At 48.6% G+C, this 21,302-nt stretch overlaps 1 protein-coding gene across 6 annotated transcripts in view; it reads left to right on the forward strand.

Annotated features, from left to right (window-relative positions):
* LOC144146984 (2-Hydroxyacid oxidase 1-like) overlaps nucleotides 1-21,302 on the forward strand; it is a 430,316-nt gene that overhangs the window by 25,449 nt on the left and 383,565 nt on the right. For 3 of the 6 annotated variants that reach the window (XM_077678979.1, XM_077678976.1, XM_077678978.1), the window contains one exon: nucleotides 14,712-14,823. In XM_077678979.1, coding sequence (XP_077535105.1) covers nucleotides 14,787-14,823 — 37 coding nt within the window. In that variant the 5' untranslated portion in view covers nucleotides 14,712-14,786. Of the gene's footprint in view, nucleotides 1-12,661; nucleotides 12,907-14,711; nucleotides 14,824-21,302 lie in introns of those variants that run through there. The other 3 variants (XM_077678980.1, XM_077678975.1, XM_077678977.1) reach the window with 3 other exon arrangements.

Below are 21,302 nucleotides of genomic sequence, written 5' to 3' on the forward strand. Positions count from 1 at the left end.
ATAATTGGGGATAGTTGACCGCCAGACCTAGACGTTTGGCGTGGAATGACCCTTTAGGACCACTAAATCAGTCCATGCACAAAAAAGAAAGCGTCCAGCCAGTGAAACCTATGATTCTGACATCGATATGCTGGAATACGCCGCTGTCAGGCTAGACGCAAGCGTCAGGGAAATTGCCAGCACATATGGCGCGAGCCCAGCTTAAGTTTGGAGGTCACTTCCAAGACACACCTACCACCCACACCCTAAAAATGCCTAAAGTCTAAAGTCTAAAGCCTAATGTCTAAAAACGCCTCTATTTTTGCAACTGGCGTCTTATTCAATGTGAGAAACATCACAAATTTCTCAAAGAGTGCTTTGGACAAGGATGCCCAATTTTGTAGGGATTCGAATGTCAATTTGCACAACAGACATTATTTGGTGAAATCAGAACCCCCGCTGGCTTCGTGAGCCTAAACTCCAGGTAAGGTGGTCAGCGAACGTATTGTGTGGCATTTATAACGGACGTATTGTTCGTCCTTACTTCATCGAAGGAAACCTTAGTGGAAAAAGGACAGGCAGTGCGTCTTAAAAGACGTCGTTGCCGAGTTTGCTTCAGAGTTGCCACTGGCTGTGTTGAAAAAGCTTTGGTTCCAGCATGACGGATACCTGCCGCATTTGAACAGGAAAGTGTTTTATGCCCGCGTACACAAGATCGCACCGGTGTCATATCCGTCACGAAAATGACGTCGCCAGAAAAATTCCCATTGGTGCGGCTCCGCCCGGATTCGAGCCACGAACTCTCTCGCCGCAACCGGAGGTATGCCAGCTGGGCTATGAATTGAAGCTCAAGTAGGTTTACGAACACGCCTTATATCTTTCCCACTGCTTTCTGTATTGAGATGGGGCTGCCGTCGAGGAGAGGCGAAGCGAAGTAGTTCATCATGACGGTAATGAGCGCCGACAGTTGGGGACTGGATTCCAGTGTCTTCAGGGTGCTTCGATTCACACGCGTCCGCCGCACAGGGTGGAGTCACGTATACGCTGGCGCCGCCATTTTGGGTGACTCGCTCGCCGCCTCAACAAGTCAATGTATCAAAACCACGCTAAAATTATCGCCGCAACGCTGTTCACTCGCGAAGTTTGAATCATCTTATCTGTTTCGCGTTGCTGGGTTTTGCGGGAAACGAAAAGCACAACGCGATGAGCACTTTGACCCAATAGCGGCGGCACGGGACCGTTCAAAGGGTGTCACCACACTGTACGGCGGCGCTGGCATCGAGGCATCCTAAGCGTCTTCATGTACACGGGACGCGGGTGAATTGAGGCACCCTCTGCCACCTACTGCTTTAGGTTTAGGTTTTTGTTCGGTTTCGTTCACACGAGTTTGAAGTGGCTGTGGTTTCATTCTGATTTAGGCAGTGTTCCGGCGCGTGCAATCCATTGTCTAACGTTGATTTGTCTCACGGTGCCATACCGACGTAATATGAATAGCGATGTGCAAGTCCATGTGGATACCCAATAAACATTTAAATGCTTCAGTGGAGGCACATTTCACTTTCGTGTTTTACCGATTTCTATGATAGAGGCATCAACCACTTTTTTTCTTCACCGCCAATTAAATTCATCGAGAGCCTTATCCCAAGCAATAGATTGGCCATAGTGGAACCACGCCATGACCGCCTAGGTCACCCGATTTGTCACCCTTGTACTTCTTTCTCTGGAGACATGTGTATGTCTCCAGAGAACGATCAAACGACCAAACCATGTGGTGTTCGTCCGCTCTGCTTCTACAAATTTTGCCTTTGGCTGTGTAGGGTTTGGGAAAAGTTTTGGTATGGAGCAAACGCCATTCCACCGATTGCCGCTCAGATAAAGTTCTGTGTGGTGCACGGTATTAGGCCGTTTCAAGAATGCAATGATCAAGCATGTGTCAATAAGACACCAGCTTGCCCTCCCCCGAACGGCTAAACAAGTGCGCGTCAACGCCGGAATCGTCGGCGTCCGCTCGGTTGGTTCGAGCCAGGTCGTACGTACGGGTCCTAGTTCCACGGGGGACTGGAGAGGGCTCGATCGCCGCGAAAACCGGCCAGAAGCATTTTGAGTGCTTCCGATGATGCGTCCCCTTGATAAATGTGGGATTGTTGACTTGTAGTTGCCGAGTATAAATTTTGTTTGCAGGATGCCTCCTCCACGGCTTCCAGCAACGTCGTAATCATCGTTGCGGAAGCGTTTGAATCAACTTGCCGATTTCGCATGGCTACGGCCATGGCGTCACGATAGTCGTAATCAGCGGCGTCCACGCGAACCTGCGTCCTTAGACCTCCCGAATATTTTAAATGCAGAGCATTTCAGTAACTCACGATGTCACCCGCGTTGTCCCGTCGTAGTCCACGCCGTCGTTGTCCGCACCCCTCCCCCTACACTATATAAAAGAAAATACTATCCGGCGCCAGGTTTCGATCCCTCGACCCTGCGGGCGGAACGCAATGTACATGGTGCTCTACCCACTGCGCCACAAAGCCGACACAGAACGGGACGCTACGAACGCGCCTTATATCGTTGACTCATTCAAATTACTGCTGACGAGCGCTCTCTCGTTAGCAGTTGCCACAAGTGCAAAAACATTAACGTAACGCAAACTACTTAACGTCGTGCGCCCCCGGAAATGCTCTGCATTTGATCGTGCCCCTCGCGAGGGGGATGTTTCACTGCGTCTTCCTACTGGCCAGTACACTCGTCGCCATCTGTCGGATGTTGTGCGAACCCTTTGCGGCTGATGGCGCGCGATTTGAAACGACATTTTTTTAAGAGGATAGTCTTTCTTGGGCTACTTATACGCAGAAATGTTGGTCTTTCTGTCTCTGTGACTCGAGTCAGCCACCCGGCCAAAGTGAAACCTAAGCTACGCAATAGTCTTATATGCTCACAGCCAAGTCTAGGCGTCTAAGTCCAGTGTCAGTGTTCATGCTTTTCAACATTGGGGAACAAGAACAAGACATTACGCAAATATAAGGCAGCAAAACAATACATAAGTGATATTTGCAGTGTTCCTTTATTAAAAATTTATGGATGCTTGCTTTTGCGATAGCAAATGAAATACTACATCAACGGCAGAAAATTCTCGCCTGCTGCTGCCAGCGCTACCTCCAGCGGCATTTAAGTAATCAAACGGCAATAGCAACAAAAAGTTCCACTGGGTGGGATCCACGTTCCGTTTGGAACGCTCGGGCAGTAGAGCAACGTGGTTCTATAAACGTCGCAGTAGGGTACCAAAATTCACGCGCGTCTCTGCCGTACGCAGCGCTGGCATCGAGACACCCGACTTGGAGGAGCAGTGGAACGCGGTAAATTTAAATTGACTTGAGCAAACCTGTAGAGTGTTATCTTGGGAAGAACGAGAGAGGATAGGAACAGCATGAGAGGAGAACGGGAAAGAGAAGGGAGACTTTTACTTGGCAAGGGCGCTAGTGCAACAAAAGGAGCAGATACGCGGCCATTTTTTTGCAGTACCTGGGATTCAGCTCCTCAGCGTTCCGCGTTGTGTACGGTGTACGTGCACGTAACGTAGGCAGTGGCGGAACGTATCTGTTCGTCCTGATCTCATTTGGGATCATGGGCGAAGCCATGGGTGTGTTTCGGTGTCAGAGCACCACCCGAAATTTATTCACGCTGAAAAATCGCATTCAGTAGAACACCGCTTATACGTTTTTACGGGACCGCGAGAAAGGAAAAGGAGTGGCAGGAAAACGCTTAGCACGAGCATGCCATTAGTACTGCAAAAATATGCTGCTAAACATTATAAAAAAGACAGAAGCCATGACGGAAACACACAGTAAATTTACTTTGCATTTTTAAAGTATAACAACTTAATTGAAACAAGCAAAGCGCTTTTTCAGACCTTTGAAATGCCATTGGCCATCTCTAATTGTTATCTCGCCTTGTGGCTGTCCTCATCTCCGAAAATGGTCAAGTATCTGTGTACAACGTCCAATTAAATCGTGTTCTACAATTGAATTCTAAGTCAACAGTGGCAGTTCAAGCCCTCTCGCGGCGTTCCTTTTTGACCACCCGCAAGGCGTCAAGTTTGTCTTTAAACGAGAGGGGTTTCCGTTTTCTTGACGCCATGAATAAGCCTGGTAATGGCAAACAAAGTCTGAAACATGGTAAACTCTCCACCGAAAAATAGCTGCAACAATGTTCACGGGGGCAGTTACGAGTGGTTATTCCAGTACGAATAGGGTAGCGACAACTGTGACGGTGACAATGATGATGATGTTTATAGCTGTTTTTCCGTGCTCTCTTGTTTCCTGGATTCCTGCGATGCTCCAACACCCCCGGTTTGGCATTTCGCAGTTCAGTGGATTTTTTTTAATTATTTTGCCCGACCGCTTTTATCACTTTAGCTAAATGTTTATTATTTCCCCCTATAATCGCAACGTATAAATCACGAATGTCGTGCTATGACGACGTACTAAGTGGTATTGTAATACACGGTTGTCTAGTGGGGCCGCGTTAACACGACGTTATAGCCATGGAGAGGTACGCATAAGCGGGCTTCTACTGTATATTGCTTAGGTTTCCGGAACTGTCTCTGTTTCTTTCCATTTCTTTTTTATTTTCGCCGTGACGTATGACACCCCCGACGTATATTTCTGGCCACGCCACTGGTTGGGATGCCCACTTTTGGTCCAGATCTAGATTCATAGTTGATGCTAAAGGACCTTGGGGGAATGAAGGGCAAAACCACATTGCAATTTTTTTACAGTGCCAAAACATTTTATCGTCCTTCAAGAGCGCCCCCAAGAAGTCGCATCCTTGGATGCTCACTGGAAGTCATTTATAAATGGCACCAAACGCACCCCCGTACGGCTCCGCCTAGTCGCTGCAGGTTTCGTGTGACACACAGTGGTATTTACCTTCTTATTTTCTATTCAAAAATACGTAATAACGTTTATTTTTATAATTACTCACAAATATAGCGCATAGTGCCTTGAATTTTCCGCTGGTTCAGTATGTGCCGTAATGGCGCCGCGCCAGTTAAAATTGTATTGCGTATGCATTGCGAAATGTTTGTTCACGTTACGTAGGTCTTCTACCAGTTTTAACACGCCTCCCTTCTGGCCGCAAAACTATTCTCGTCTCAGCCTACTACAAACCTATCGACAGTTCCTCACGTTCCTCCGAGTTTGCCTGGATCCCGCCTCTCGTCACCCGTCACCCAAATATTCCAATACTCATTTGTGGTGACTTCAACGCCCCTCACCCACAATGGGGTTACAGCCGCCCATCTGCTCGAGGAAGCTCTCTCGCCGACACCATGGATCTCCACAATTTCATTCTTCTCGCCGGTACTCCTATAACAGCTAGTTTTCAACCCATACGACTGAACCCCCCGACATCCCATCGCCTCTCGCTCCGTGGAGCCGCCCTTCTGTCACGGACTCTACGGCCACCCATCTCGTCCCGCGCAACGCCCGCCCCGTCCGCGCTGCCCGCATCAACGCTCTCCGAAACCGTAAACTCCCCAACGAAATCGACATTTACACCGACGCGAGCATTTCTCCTCCGCTAGTTGGCACCGCATGGGCTTCTCCGGACCTCCCTTCCATCCAAGGAAAACGATCCCTTAATATTCCATGTGCTACCATCCTCGAAGCAGAACTCCATGCTATTGTTCAAGCAATAGACTACCTCATGTTTGACTTTGACTCCTCCGTGCCTTCCCAGATACGCATCCTGACAGACTCTTTCGAAGCCCTACAGACTCTAAAATGTCCTACGTCGACCAATACCATCGCCAACAAAATCATTCATCAGATCTCCATCCTGAAATCTAGCGGCATTCATGTTCGCATCGACTGGTCACCTGGACATGAGGGGTCATCACCGGGGAACCAGGCAGCCCACTCGGCTGCGCGGGAGTGTATAACCTCTAGTCCTCCGCTGCTACCCGACTTGGCTCCTCCACCTACTGAGACATTACCACCAGCGATACAGCTTCTACGTTACAAAAAGGAAAAAAAAGACCGCCTCAAGGCCCTGACTCCAACCGGCTTTTTATCCGCCCTGCCTCCGCTCCCAAGATCAGCCGAAATTTTCATAAACAAATATTTTGCTAATGCTAGCCTTACCCCTGAGACCTTCCGGAAATGGTGCACCCCGTCTCTACCGCCTCGATGTCCCTTCTGCGCCTCCCCCACTCCCGCCAATCTCCAGCACCTAATTTGGCACTGCCCGAAGTTCGTGCGCTACAGAACCTTCAAGCCTCCTCCAAATACAGCCTCTCTTTACATCGACCCTCGTACACTGGAACCCTCCATGCTGGCTTTAATTGCACACTTTTCCCTAAAAAGTGGTCTAGCGCGAGCAGTCTAGAGTCGTGAGCCTGCTCTCCTCACCCCACGCGGCCTCTTCAGCATTCTTAAGGAGCCCACCTGTTTTGGGTCGAACTGTACGCATTTAAGATGTCCCAAGTTACAACCCCCCCCCTTCTATTTCCCCTTCCCCCACTTGACGTAGAGTCTTCCTGCCACAATAAAGGCTACCTCCTCCTCCTCTTTTTGCGCGCACGTAATTGGATTCTTTTTCGACCTATTACAGCGACCTTTCACGCTAAAATGCTACTGTCCTAGTAGAATTGCCTCGCTTCTCTCAGAATCCGCACAGGAAGCGACAATCTGAAAGAAAATGGGACGAGAAATTTGAAGTGGGATTTCTGAAAAAAAAAAATTGTGCTGAAACATGGAACATTTTCTCTTCAACTATTTGTACTTCTGAGACCAATTTTCTGTGAGTTGTTTATCAATGCTATATTCTGATTCTGAACCAGAATAAGTATGTTCTCGCCAATATTTCTTTTTATCTGCACTTTTTCTGTACAAAATGATTGAAATTTGGGTTCGCGCTATGTGAATATTTTTTTTAAAGATCAAAGGTTATTTTCACCATTATCATTCGGGTTCAATAGCAAGCCTGACGCATTTAACGTATGTAGAAAAGGGTTCAGCCCTGCGCCTGTACAAATTTTTTTAAAAACAGTTCGTAAAGCCGAGAAAAAAACTCAAACACTTTAGAATTTTTCTTAGAAGCTGTTAAATATTTCTGTACATTTCGCAAACGGTTACTAGATATTCATTATTCATATCCTCCAAAAGTTCAATTGGATTGCTCGAAAAGCAGCGAAGGTTACCGCAGACGTAGTTGGCCATCTACGTCCACTATCCATCACCCATTAAAAGGTGTCGCCAAGTCGGGCTGTTGGGGAACCCTTACAGTTGTACGATCCTCCGAGCTTCGATCATCTCGCCCAGGGTACTACTGTGCATGCCCAGTGCCTCGAACTTCTCATTAGAAGTAGCGACGGGTATTCCTACTCAACGCCGCCTGTATTTGCCATAGGGCCTGCTCGTGATCAGGGCCTTCCTGATAATGACATCTATTTCATCCACTTCCATCCTGAGCTTCATGAATGGGGCAACGTAGGCTACGCGGCTTACAACGAATTCTTCGACTAACCAGATTAGGTTATCTGGCTTCATCCCGTGGTGCCGGTTTCCGATCCGCGAGAAATTTTGGTTGTTGGATTGGCGACGTTAAGGTTTCCGATTTGTGTCCCCTCACAGTACGCTTGGCAGCTTTGGGAGGCGTCGAACTCCAGCCGTCCTATGCGCCGCTTCCGTCCGGATCGAGCAACTGAACAGGCGTTTTTAAAGCAAAGCTTTCTATCTCTACCAGCCAACGATTCTTTCGTGGCGTGCGGGACAAGAAACTCCCAACGCGGCTAGGGAGGCGGAGGGCGCTTTTAACTCACGGAGCACAGTTTAGATGCCGCGGCGATAAAGCACTAGAACCCAGCGTTCCCCATGGTCACCCCGGTGGGCACGTCGTCGAGACCCTTCCATCGGCTTTGTGGTCTGCTTTAGCGGTGGTTGTTTTGGGCCTGTCTTGGCGCAACTTCGCGTCCATTTCGTGCTTCCTTCGCACGGCTTGATTAACGTGTTCAGGGTAACCCCGACCCGACGGAATTAAATGGTCCAACGGGATTGGTTTGCAGGGCGGGAAAGCGAAATGTAGAGACCACTTAAAGACCCTGGCCGCAAGAGAAACGCCACCTTTTGGCGCACTGTTTGAAACAAATGGGACTCCGTTTCCTTAATTGCTGAATAGCAATTCGGTTGCGTTCTAACAGGTATTACAGAACAGGAATGCAGCAACTGATTCCGACAAATAGCGATTATAAAAGTTCCTTCAGCTTTCTCGCAATTCTCAAACTTACGAAACCATTTAGTTTAAATCTGTGTAAATGGGACTCACTAAGCTAACATGTGGGATTGTTTCGGTATCCGCGCTTGTGTCGCGTGGTGATGTAGCCCCGAGCTAGCACACCAGGATGGCTAGGTTCCGCTGTCTCATCCTTGGAATGACGCTCCTCTCCGTTTTCTTCCTTCCGACGCACGGCCGAGCTACAGCGGCGCCGTCCACCGCTCGAGTACGGCCGTGGCCGACGTTGCTGTGCTCGGGACGGCGCCCCCGCGAATCCCAGGGAACGGCTGGCAGAATCTCTGGTTTCACTCTTTCTCGAGCCAAGTGTGTGGATTCAAGTGACGACACATGGGCGACTGTTGTGGGTGTCGTTTACAACTTTGCTTTCCAACCAGCGTGGATTGGAGCCAATTTTTTTCGAAGCCGACGACCGCTCGGCCGGCGAGAGTCGTTCGCCACTTTTTCTCCACTTTTTCTCTGCATAGAAGTTGGCCTTAAAAAGAGTCCCCGCTCAAGCACGACCAAGTGAACAGCAGGGAATTTATTGCAATGAAATATACGGCAGGGCGCACCTGAGCACCCCTTCCTTAGCTGTGTGTCCAATATAGGTTGCGTTTTTTCCTATAGTGTGTCTTCATATGGTCCTTGCTACTCGAAGAAAACTTCGTGTTTTGGGGGCTACGGGCCACCATTGGTGTTTTACATGCTCATGTTAAACCCTATTTCACCGCTAATATTTGTTTTAGGAAGTTCACTTACACCGCCCACATTGGGCTACAGCTGGCGGCGACAGTTGCTTGTGGGAGAAAACATGACTTAATTGCACAAGGCTGGGATGGAATCGTAAATCTGAACTGAAAATTTGCAACTGTGAAACTTTCAGCACTCTTGATGTCTCCATGCTAAAGGCTGTTGATGTCTGTGTCTGTTTTAACTATTCGGATTGAAGTGCATGTTCTGAGTTGCGTCCCCCTGTTCATCATCTTCACAAAGAAGGCACGAAGGCATCCGTGAAGCCAATGTCAGAATATACGTGAGCGAGGCGACGACGCGGGTAGCTCACGAGTTAACTCACTCAGGAGTTTCGTGAGCCAAACAGCCCTATAGGGGAACCATGAAATGAGCAAAAGGGTGTGAAGCATTCTGCAGTTACTAATGCATTGAACTGCAACTTGTCCATTCCTGCTTACATGGACGCATGGAGGCGGGAATGCCCGGTTGTTAAGGCGGCCTCGAAGGCAAACGGGCCGTCGAACACACCGCCTGACGTTGGAGGGATGCCTAAGCGTAGATTTGCGTAACCGGCGGCACACCAGGCCGGTCGCGGTAGTTTAAAACCTCGCTTCACGACAGGGAATGTAGTTTGCCGTACGGGGAGGGTCCCGGAACAGGGGTCTCTCGGATAGCAGGCGTGCGCAGAAGGGGGATAGGGAAAGGGAACGAACAAGGCCTCTGACCTTGCCTATCATCGAATAATGACTACCGATAACTATTCTCGTGACACAAGCAACCCACGAATGTGATTGCACTTTTACCCGCCCTCGATACCTTATTTCATTTTCGAGGAAAAATGACTAGGTGATACATCTGGTAATACACTGAACCAACATAAGTTCACGCGCTTCACAAATGCATGCACACCGCCACGTGTGCTCGATTGTCGCGTCGACATGATTGTTGCGTCGAGTCGACTACTGTAGGTATCAACGTCAGGATGATACTGAAACTCATCAAAAGAGGGCGCCACAGCCCCTCGTGGCGGGACCCGCCCTTCCCGACAGCTTTCACGTGAGTGGCACTGTTGTAATTTTTATCTAGCTACGGGGGGGGGGGGGGGCGGGGGGGGTTCTTGGTATGCGGACTCATACGAGCATTCAACGACAAAAATCGCTAGATGTTTCATCTCATAAGGCACATATGTCCATTGCCTAAAGGTCAATCCCAAAAACAGAAACGAGGAACGTTAGTCTATCGATATTTCGGCGCACTTTAAAGTGCTCAGGGGGTCAGGAATAATCCGGAGCCCTCCACTCCGCACGGTGCCATCCCATTTGTAGCTACAGACGTCGGAGGCGAAGGTGGAATAAAATTTATTTTTAAGGGAAAGGGGAAGGGGAAGGGGAAGGAGGGTGGGTGGTGGCCTCAGACCAGGCCGCCTTCAGGCCGCCCAGCAGCCCGCGCCCGGGAGATCAGGTACTCGTGATCATCGACATGGAAGCTGGTCAGCCTGTGCTCCCACTGCTCCAATGTAGGTGATGGAATTGGGTAGGAATGTTTGACGCACTCCCATACGAGGTGATAGGTGGTGTCTGGTGTATTGCATGTTGTGCAGTTGTAGGAAAAAACAGTTGGTGAAATGTGATGTAAAATCGTCCTGTTGAGGTCAGTCTGTGTTTGGATTCGGCGCCACATTCATGAGTTGTGTATTGAGTAATGGATGGGGAGGAGGGTTAATGATGCGATGCCGGCGATAATGGTATAGGATGTCCGTGCAGATTTACAGACGTAGAACCAATTTTTTTCTTATATAGATTCCACTGCGTCTAACCTTCCCGCCGCCGCCGGGCGTTGAAAAGCAACGACCTTCATTGCTGTCATCTCATTATTTCGCCCATTGACTTTCATAGAGCACTAGTGTGCCTTACAACCCCGATCGTTCTAGATGTTGCTTAATAATGTTCTTTTTTGCTCGAGCGACATTCTTTCGCACTGCCGTCTTTATTGACATGGCTCAAAGTATGACAGAATGACAGCCGCTCTTTGGCGAGATGAGACAACGCGCGCCCTCGCACAACTAAACCGCTTAAAATGCGATTCCGCAGAGCACTGACACGGCCACCTGGACAGTTTAATCCTATCTGGAACCGTTGTACGCCCCGTAACGCCTTGACCTGGTGCTGAGGTACGCATAAAAAGCTTTTCTTTTTCCGAGAGCGGCGTTAACGTTGTGCTGATGCAAGGTGCGCCTCTTCCTACCATTTCTATAGCTTGAAGAAATTCGCACGTCAGCCCGATGGTTTTTCTTGGCGATAACGCCGCGGAAATCCACTTGCCAGTTGCCAGTTGATTGATGGCCAAGTACCGTGAAAGCATGCTTTGTCTTGTGAATGATGACGGCGGGTACCCTTACTGGGACGTTGATATCTCGCCTTGTGTGGTCACCATCGCTATTGCCACATGTTAGTGACGTCTTACATAAAGAATCCGCAATCACGAGCTGCGTGTTTGTTCATTAGTTCGGCGCACAAGAGGCAGCCAGGCTACCAGTACAGTTGGCACATTAACTCGGCCGTACATGGAATGCCCTTTGTTTGCAGCTGAGCATGTAACTTGCATTGCTTCTCCGACCGCGATCATCTTGTTTTGGATGACCCCGCGTAGATAAAAGACGCAATCATCAGCTTGCCTGTTCCCATGAAATTTGTAAGAATGCCATCAAAAAATTCAAATTCTCTCCGTTTAACGACGAGGATGGTTAAAACGCGAAGCTTTCTGGCGGGCGGGCGAAGTGGCAAAGTTAAAGCGGCTGCAATGCAAGCGTCAACGATCACTGCGCAAAACACCTGTGAGTCAAAGTCCAAACTCAGACCACAGCAAACTAATCACTCCCCCCTCCCATCGTCTTTGTTCAAGGAGTTAAAATTCGCTTTAAAATGCAAGCTGCTTCGACCGTGTCGGAATGGCGACATCGGATAGACGTGAGCTTCAGAACGTGAGGACCCATGTTCGATTCTGGCTACCGGAAGCGTTCCTTTCCTGTGTCGTCGTTTTCATCATCATCATCATCATCATCATCATGTGCCCTATAATTGTGTAAACTTGCCTTTCCTGCATAGCGTCTTTGGTAACGACACCGCCATCCGTCAGAGCAAGAAAGCTTCTCCTTAAAACAAGTTCTGGTAATGAGGGCGGACATTTTTTCTGATGTAGGTGGGTAACAAAAGCACCCGTTTTGATTTCGGCGCGCGTTTAAGGTGCCCATGTGGTCGAAATTAATCTGGGGCAGTTCACAACAGCGCGCCAAACAGCCTCAGTGTAGCTTTTGCGGGTAAAACGTACAAAATTTCTAAATTTCAACGAGTGTCTGCTGAATCTACTGTCTACTGGGTCTCTAACTGCAATTCACCGGTCACTTGTCTTCCCATTGCTTATCAATCTACCCGTCCTCGTCTCACGCTCGCGTGGAACACGACCCTTGGCAGTTGCAACGAACCCGTGGAACAGGAATCCGAAGTATGTGTACCTTACACGCGGGTTGCCGAGTCAGCGCACGGTTTCAACGCAGAGGGCCATCCTAACTTACGCACGTGTGTGTCAGGGGAACAAACATGTCCATCACCGCCGGCTACGTGATCGTCGGCTGCATCTGCCACCGCCCTCGCCGGCTCAGCACTTTTTCACCGGGCACAGCCATAAAGAGCCCCCGCTCATTTCGCGTGGCCTAAGCGAAATATGTAACAGTAATCTGAACCTGTGTCTCTGCCTCCGACCCAGCTTGCGAAGTCAGCGCCCAAATTCATCCAATAGAGGGATACAACAAGCGCCCGTCGCAAGGAAACGAACAAGTCTATCATCGGGACCAACATAGTCATCGGCAGCGTCTGCAATCTGTAAACTTTCCCCTGTTATTGCTGATCGCTTCACTTGGCCCTGGCGACGAAGGTGCGAAAATTGAATTTAGAAGCTCTTTATCTTCGATTCCGAAGTAACAAAAGCATTCATTTTTGTTGCGTCTTGTGTAGTGCTCTTCATCGTCACGCTTGTCGCTGCTGCCACGAACATTTAATATGGTGCTTTAAAGTAACTCCCTATGTTATGCGGGTGGCTGTCAGTTCTCCGCGTTACGTCGCCAGCCCAAACGAACTTCTTTCCCCCGATTTCATCTGTGATGTCTGCAAAGTGAGTTAACTGCCTCATCCAAAACTCTAGTTTCCAATCCTTAAACGCTCCGCCAACCATTTTTCGTTCCAAGGCTGCTTTCGCTGAGCCAAGTTCTCTTCTCTGTTTCATTAGCAAGAACCAGAATTTGCTCCCGATAACCATCGTCGCCTAAGCGGAATTATTGTACGCCATACTCCCCAGGGATAGGGGTAAGCTACTGTTTATTATTTGGAAATGCTTGATGAATTCCCCCTCACACCCAGCTTATGCGGCTTCCGCGACGGATTTCTTTCTGTTGTTAGAAAAAAAGATGAATATTTTATACACGCCGGTTCTACGCCTTGGCTATCAGGTGCACTGTAGGAGAGGGAGGGCTTCGGATTAATTTTGAAGAGCGGAGCATATTTAACGTGCATCTAATTTCGACACATGGGCGTTTTTTTTCTTCCGCTTCGATTAAAGAGCGGTTGTAGCCGAGAGGGTGTCTGGATAGCCGTGAAAAGGGCGCCACTACCACGAGAACATCATTGCTCTCAATAAAGAAGCTTTCTCTCTCTGTCCCTATTAGAAAAACAGCCGTCGCGGCAAGGAGCGAACTCGCCCCCCAGGGCCCAACTGCACAACGCTTTAGCCATCGAGCCACCGCTACGGGTTTGTGGTGACTGGGAACAGCACTGAAAACTTGTCCAACACAGTTATATTCACCCATTACTTCAAGCAGTTCATGCTGTAGGCTCAAACTGCCCTTCTGCACGTCGTTTAAAAATTGCTGTTCTTCATATTCATGTGTAACGCTATGATGGAACATTTCTGAGTGTGTACAAGAAGTGTCTACAAGAAGGTGTAAGGGAGAGGGGGCTAGGTCGGGGAATATTCAGACATAAAAAAAGGAGGCAATAGGTGAACGATTGAAATTGAATGGAGCAGAACGAACTGAGCTGAAGGAGTAGGACACGGAAGTTCGGTAGTGGAGAAGCAAGGGAAGAACGAGAATGAGAGAGAGAAAGTGGGAATGGAACGAGTCGGAAGAGGATTACGACGACAAGACGTGAAGGTTGGTGGGAGCCCTCGATGTGAAGGAGAGGGAAAGTAGGGGAGGTTAGGAAGGGATAGAGGGAAGAAAGGAGGGGATTGGAGAGATTAGAAGGGCCAGAGGGGGAATGTGAACATGGAAGGAAGAGTATGATGAGTCCAGCGTGAGGGGCTTTTGAGGGAGGGCTATGAGCGGTGGGGGTCGTTACGTGTGGCAGGAACGCTGTACTAGTTCTCTGTCACAGCTTCCAGGGAAATCAAGCGGGTACGCGGCCATTATTTTCATTTTGTTTTTCTAAAGCTACATAGCTTGGTTTATTGCACAGGAGAGACACCAGGGCGATGAGTAATGGCATAGTGGATGACTTCGGATTAAATTGAACCCCTTGGGCATCTTTTGCGTGCACAATATCTCGAAAACAAGTATTATTGTTTTTTCTCGGTCAGAAAGACTTCACCTGCTGCGGGAAACGAACCGATGTCTTATGGCTGAGCGGCAGATCGCTTCATTCACTAAGCCATCTCGATGGGTTTTTTTGTATTTTTTAATGCAGAAGCCGTGAAAGCTGGAGGTCGGCGTAGCTCACTGTCCAACAGGCGAAAGGCAGAGCTAAGCACACGGGGGAACCATGATTCCACTTCTCGTTGCCTGCTGCGTCCTGCTTGGTGAGTATGCGCAGTTTATTTTCTTGCAGAATGCAGTAGAGGCACGTTGACCAGATACTCATACTCTGAGAGAATGGCTATATATAAACTAAGGCGCTAATTATCAGTCAATGTCTAATTATTCATGTTGCATTTCAAATGATGAAATTCGTTTATATGCACTGTTTTTATTTCGTCGCAGTTGCTATACTAAAACACAAAAAAATTCCCCCGCATTTCCCCGAGGGGGAGAATGTGAAAGTGCGAATGCACGGTTGTCGGCCCGCTTGCGGCGCTTGCGCTCGGCCCCCGCAGCCCACCGCCTCGCCGCCTTCTCTTCCATCTCTTCCATCGGGTTTGTAGTATCACGTGTACACCACGCAGTTATCAAGCCGCTATAACGCCGCTGAGTCGCCAACGCACGCCGCTGACGACGTAGTTTGAATGCGTTAAAGATATAAGGCGCGTCACTAACTTGTTATCAGCGTCGCGTCCGTGGCTTGGTCGGTAGAGCGTCGCGCTGCGGCCGCAAAGTCCTCGGATCGAAACCTGGCGCCGGATGCTGTTTCTTTTTTAAATATAGAGGAGCACTGCGGACGCCGCCGCCGCCGGCGGTGGATGGTTTGGGGTCGCTTATAAAGTGCATTCGCACTTAATAGCATGTAAATAAATTTCTTCAAAATTTCAACGTGCTCTCTCAGATTACCAAAACAGCTGGATCCTTGCGTAGGCTTCACTTATAAGCCTCGCAGTGTGTCTAGATAAGGATATGTATGTTGATGTCTCAGGGGCAACCAGGTAGTTTGTGTGCGTTAGGTGCTTGCTGCATGATTGCTGCATTATCCGAGCCACGCAGCTGATCCGAGCCACGCAGCTGCTTGTGAAACAGCTGCGTGGCTCAGATATCACGTGGTTATTTGGTATTTATTGCCGTGCGTATGTCGTTAGAGCTTCGACATGCTGGAAAATTTGCAACGCAGGTGTCGCTTGAGCTATGCATGTCGCCCATAGAACTCACACCACTTGTTGTTTGAGTGCGGAATGGAATCTTCCCTGTCTGCAATAGCATGCAAGTGAGTGCAAACCGCAACCGTTGACTCAAAAGGAAACTAGTACGAACATTCTAGAACTAGACCTTGTACGCATATTTGTTACCTTCAGTGGTTATGAGGGCATCCCCGTTGATACCGGAAGGCGAGCGCTGATGGTTCAGGGGCTGCGGCACAGTAGCATGTTCATGTGTTGTTGGGTGTATAATGGCATAGTAACACATTCATGTGTTAGGGTATAGCCACACTGCTCGTGTCCTGGTTTAATCTCTTCATCCAGGCAGGACCGCAAAGCTTCTCCTATGAAGCAGAGCTCAGTTTTTTATCGCCTATGCTACAAGCGCCCATACTTCACATTAACTGGAAAAATACTGGATCATGCCAACCAGGGGACTGTAACGCAACGGCGAATAATTTCAGCTAATTCTTCTGCGACTAAAACCTTGTAGTAGGGAATAGGTAAAACACACGTTGCAGGTTGAGTAGGCCAAAACCATGGCCAACCCTGTCATCTGTTTTGTAGGCTGTTTCTACAGGCTGATTGCCCACGGCGTCGTTCAGTCGCTTTTAGCAGGCGTCATTTGCATCCATGTCATCGCTTTGAAGAATAGCTTCCTGGTACACAACTGCGCTCCACACTCTACTTTGCTGGACAAGGGCACCAGAATCTGCACCATTCGCCATAAGCAAGGGTCGTGGATTGCCGTTGCATTCAATTTTTTCAACCCTGAATTGCAGCTTCAGTTGAAATAGGTGGATGAAACGTAATTTCGGTTCGCTTCACCCTACTTATATCAGTGGTCAAGGGTTTTAGCAGTCATGTCCGGTAGTCCGCAGCCATGTTCGGCGTTTGCCAACGGTTTTAAGGTCGCAGCCCAAAGCAGTCACTTGACGGGAAAGTTGACCGACATCGATGCGATGGACTGTCGCTGGCAGGTGTCTGCGTGACCAACTCACCTTTTTTTTGCAAATGCGTTCCTAACATTACAGACGCCCAAAAGTGTCGCCAGGAAGACCACCGACGTCGCGAACTGCGCCTCTATTAACACTTTCCATCCGCATTTCTTTTTATTTCGGACTCAGTCCAAAACATGCAGAAAAAAGCGCCGAGCTGTCGACTTCAGTCATTGGTTGAAAACTAGTTCAACGGATCATGCGACAGTGACGCTTAGGGGTTCACTGAAGGCTGCTGATCTCGTTCGTTAAACTTCAACGCTAATTTTTCGCTTATGAACGTTTCCGAATGAGGACAGCACCTAATAGTGAGTGGTGGATCATTTGTTGACCACATACGTTTTCTATTGCTGATTTCTGCCCACCATCAACTCCCGTCTGAGCACTGTTGCAAAATAATGGGTGAAAAACCGTTGCGTCTGATAGAATCGACAAACGACTTCATTTTCATAGGCTTGTTTATCATTCTTGGCTTTTGGCTAAAAGATAAAGCAGAAGAAATACAAACTAAAGCCATATCCGTATTTGTCGCTTTCGCATTAATTGATTGATTGATTGTAGTGTTTAACGCGCCGACGCAACGCAGGCGATGAGGCGCGCCGTAGTGGAGGGCTCCGGATTAATTTTGACCACCTGGGGATCTTTAACGGCTTTCGCATTAAACAGGCGTTCTCTGCTTCACTCGTGAAACCAACTATTTCCCAGCTCTCAATGCTTTCAGGCGTAGTATTTTGATCCGCAAAAGGTGCACCGATTTCTTTCAGCTAATTACCCGCCGCATTTCACTTCATTTGCAGTATTCAACTGTGGAAAGCATTTCAGCGTCCCTTTTGACAATATCCTGCATACATTTTTGGAGCTCAATATCTGAAACAAAATTAGTTTGCAATCACATCGCCAGGCGTTCACAGAGAACCGTGCGATCTTGTTTGAAAAGTCACCAAAAAGACACGGACGGAGGTTTACGGTCAAACAACGAAGGTGCTACCAGCAACAAAATTTATTTTCGGTGGAAAAAACATGTACAGTAGGCAAAACGCTTGTATATAACGCTCCACCGGCGTGCTTCGTACTGTGCGGGAGACACCAGTCACAGCAGCTGGATGAAAAGGAGCTCCTTTCCATCGAGCGGCTATGCATCATTGATAACGCCTGCTTTGAGACCGGTAGCATGTGAACATGCGCAGCCCGTATCAGCACCATAGCTGTGTACCTTGTTGCTGTACACAGGTTGCTGTACCTTGTTGCTGTGCTGCTTGGCTTCTACACCTTGTTGGCAGTGATAAGCTCTGCATGCCTGCGCTGCCGGGCCGGGAAGCAACAGCAGAGATTATGCGCCTCAGCGCGCGCTGTGCGAGTTTTCCGTCTGCATTAGCTTCGGCGCACAGCTTTTCATTGCGTCATCGTTCCAACAATACGCTGTATGAGTTACGCGTGCACCACTATGCGTCTTCTGCGCTCGGCTTTGCACGTCACTGCTGACGGGCTAACGCCACAATACTTAATGCGCTGTGCTAGCGATTACGGACCGATAGCTAATCACTCTAGAACACCGGCAGCGATGCGTTTCCGGCGATAGTTGTTCGTTTTATCGCATACAGAAAAAAAAAACTCTTGTTTAAATTGCTTATAGGACCGCGAAAATTAAGCGCTGCACGCAATAAAACACAGTCAACGCTGAATCAACAATCGCTAATCTCCACTATTCTTTCCCTGCCCGGCAGCGCAGGCCGCGCTTCTCACGGTGAAAGAAGGTATGGAAGCCAACGCGACGAGCACAGTGACAAGGGAAACAGCAATCGCGCTGATGCGGGTGGCGCATGCTCACATATTTTGGGTCTCAAACCAGGCGTTATCATTAGATGTCTCCCCCGTAGTGCGGAGCACGTCCCTCGAGCGTTATAGACAAGCGTTTTGCCAACTGTACACCCGGCGTCAAAATAAGCCGGGGCACGCGAGCGCGTGGCAAAATGCATCGCCGCGACATCTGGCGTTGCACATCTGGTGTCGAGACACCGATGGGCGCGTGCGCATCCAACCACGCTCGCTAGCCTGTCTTTTCATTTGCTTCAAACGGGTACGCTTGTCATATTCAGCGCTTGGCGCCAGGGGCCACTTTCTTTAGGCAACCCCTCTTGCTCGCACACGCTTCAGCGGCCGAGGGCGAGGGAGAAGATGCGTTGCTCGCTCGGCGCTGCTCTGACACAGGATACATGGAAATGGGACTGCTATCTTAGTTTTAAATACTCCATTCTTTTTTACAGGAAAGCTGTCTATGGCTAGGATCCAGCAGATCGTCTCCGGTAATAGAGAAATGTATACAAGAATGTAGACAAGATGTAGACAAGAACTGCGTCTTAGGCCGAGTTCAGAGTGTTGTCGCAATTGTCGTAATATCTTTAAGTAATGACGTCATTTGACGTCTCAGCCTACCGAACTGTGTAAAACGCCGTTTCTTTACGTCCATAGCACACGATACCGCTGTTACGTATTTAGTCTGAACATAGCATTAAGCGAACGCACATCATTGTCGCGTGAACGCCCCCCTCACGTTTTCTTCAAGATTCGAGCGCCTCGTGCGGGCACAGCATACTGCCCCTTCCCTTCCCCACCGCACACTTTCGGAGAGCGCTGGCTAGCGCCACCACGGCGAACCTACTCCTCTCCCAATTTCGCGACATTCTCCTCCTTTGCTTTCCTTCACTCGTCGATCTTCCCATCGTTCGCTCGGTCACGACGACGCCGACGCGGCTGGGCCCAGAGAAGGGCTCCAAAGGGCTGTTCCTTAAAATGTTCCTCACAGCAATTCATTTGTGTTAGGAGGTGAAGCAGACATTAAGGTGATTGTTGTAAGCTTGATCTTTGTAAGATGGCTTTCCCACATCGACGATTGAACAGTGAATCAAGTCAATCTTCGCAGGGAATACCATCACAGAAAGTGGCTCAAACGCTTGTTTCATTGAAACTATACCGAAACAAATTATATGACAATTAGCCGCTATGACGAATCTAACACAAAGCCGGGTTTTATATTTTTCAAAATTGCAGGGTTCACAGTGAAATTCTAAATATGGTGTAATTCTCGTCCGCTGTCAGTACATATGGGATTCTACGGGAGGTAAACGGACAGCCCCATGTTTGTCCAGCGGAAGAAAACTCTAGTTAATCAAAAGTTCATTCAGTCAATTAACCAGGAACTATGCTGAATAGCAAATTACAAACAAACGTGTTTTGCTTCGTGCACCCCTTGTACCAAGTCATAGCTCACGTTGAGGCTGGGCACCGCAGCTTTGATGGACATCCTTCTTCACAGAGTGGAAGGGCACTGAATTTTTTGTAAATTTTTTGTCAAACCCAGGACCCCACCGAACTCTTTTCCCGTGTCCCCTTCTTTAATTGTTTGAGAACGTGTGCAAGGTGAAGTCTCATCACATCTTCATAAGAAAGATTATTTCTCGATTCAGTTCGTATTCTGTTTGTGTGATCATTCTTAATTAACAACCGATTGCATGTTTTACGAAAAAAATATTAAAACTCGTTCCACCGATTGGGATTAATATCTACTGAAGCAGCGCGGAGCCGCAGTTACCATCGTTTTCTCTAATACATGGCAATCTCTCTCCGTAGATTGCGTTATAATGACAACAAACTAATTCTCCAACGTTTACAACTTCACTACCTAATTACGACAAGTAAACGAAACTCGGCATAGCGGTATAATCTTCCTATCAGCATAGTTTCATAGAACGTGTTTTTGGATACATTAAACACATGAGTTACAGCCGTTTTCTTTAATCATGCTCATTCCGTAGATTTCGATGCTTCGCTGCGCAACAGGCAGTGTCGGAAGGCGAGCTTACAAAGCCCAAGCTTCCGCCGATCTTCATAAAGTCGGCTTTGCCTGTAAACATAAACGCTTTACTGGGAACTAAGGAGAGAGCGTAAAACGATACAAGGACAGGCTGTAGTCAAGCCCAGCCCAAGAACAGCGTCGCTGTTAGAAATACCGAAGTGGGAGAGCATATGTGGGACACAATTTTGTCACCGCAAGACGGGCAAGATTAGTTATCTGTCATAGCACGACAGGGCGAGCAACGCATCTTCACTCTCACCCTCGGCCGCTGAAGCGTGCACGAGCAAGACATGTTGAGCAAAGAAAGTGACCCCTGGCACCAAGCTCTGAATGTGATCAGCGCTACTGTTTGAAGCGAAGTAAAAGACAGGCTAGCGAGCGTGTTTGGACGCGCACGCGCACATCGATGTCTCGACACCAGAACTGCAACGTCAGATGTCGCGGCAATGCATTTTGCCACGCGCTCGCGTGCCTCGGCTCATTTTGACGCCGGGTGTACATACTTGTATACTTGGCGCTTGTACATACTTGGTACATACTTGGCGCATACCCAGCACTGCGTCACAGATTTTCATTCAGATTCTTACACCTGTACCATGTGCTGGTAGAAAGTTAAGAGCGACGAAACAGGAAAATAAGGACAA

The sequence above is a fragment of the Haemaphysalis longicornis genome, unplaced genomic scaffold (genome assembly GCF_048455015.1).
Source record: "Haemaphysalis longicornis isolate Haplotype H1 unplaced genomic scaffold, Haemaphysalis longicornis Haplotype H1 scaffold_7, whole genome shotgun sequence".
NCBI lineage: Eukaryota > Metazoa > Arthropoda > Arachnida > Ixodida > Ixodidae > Haemaphysalis > Haemaphysalis longicornis.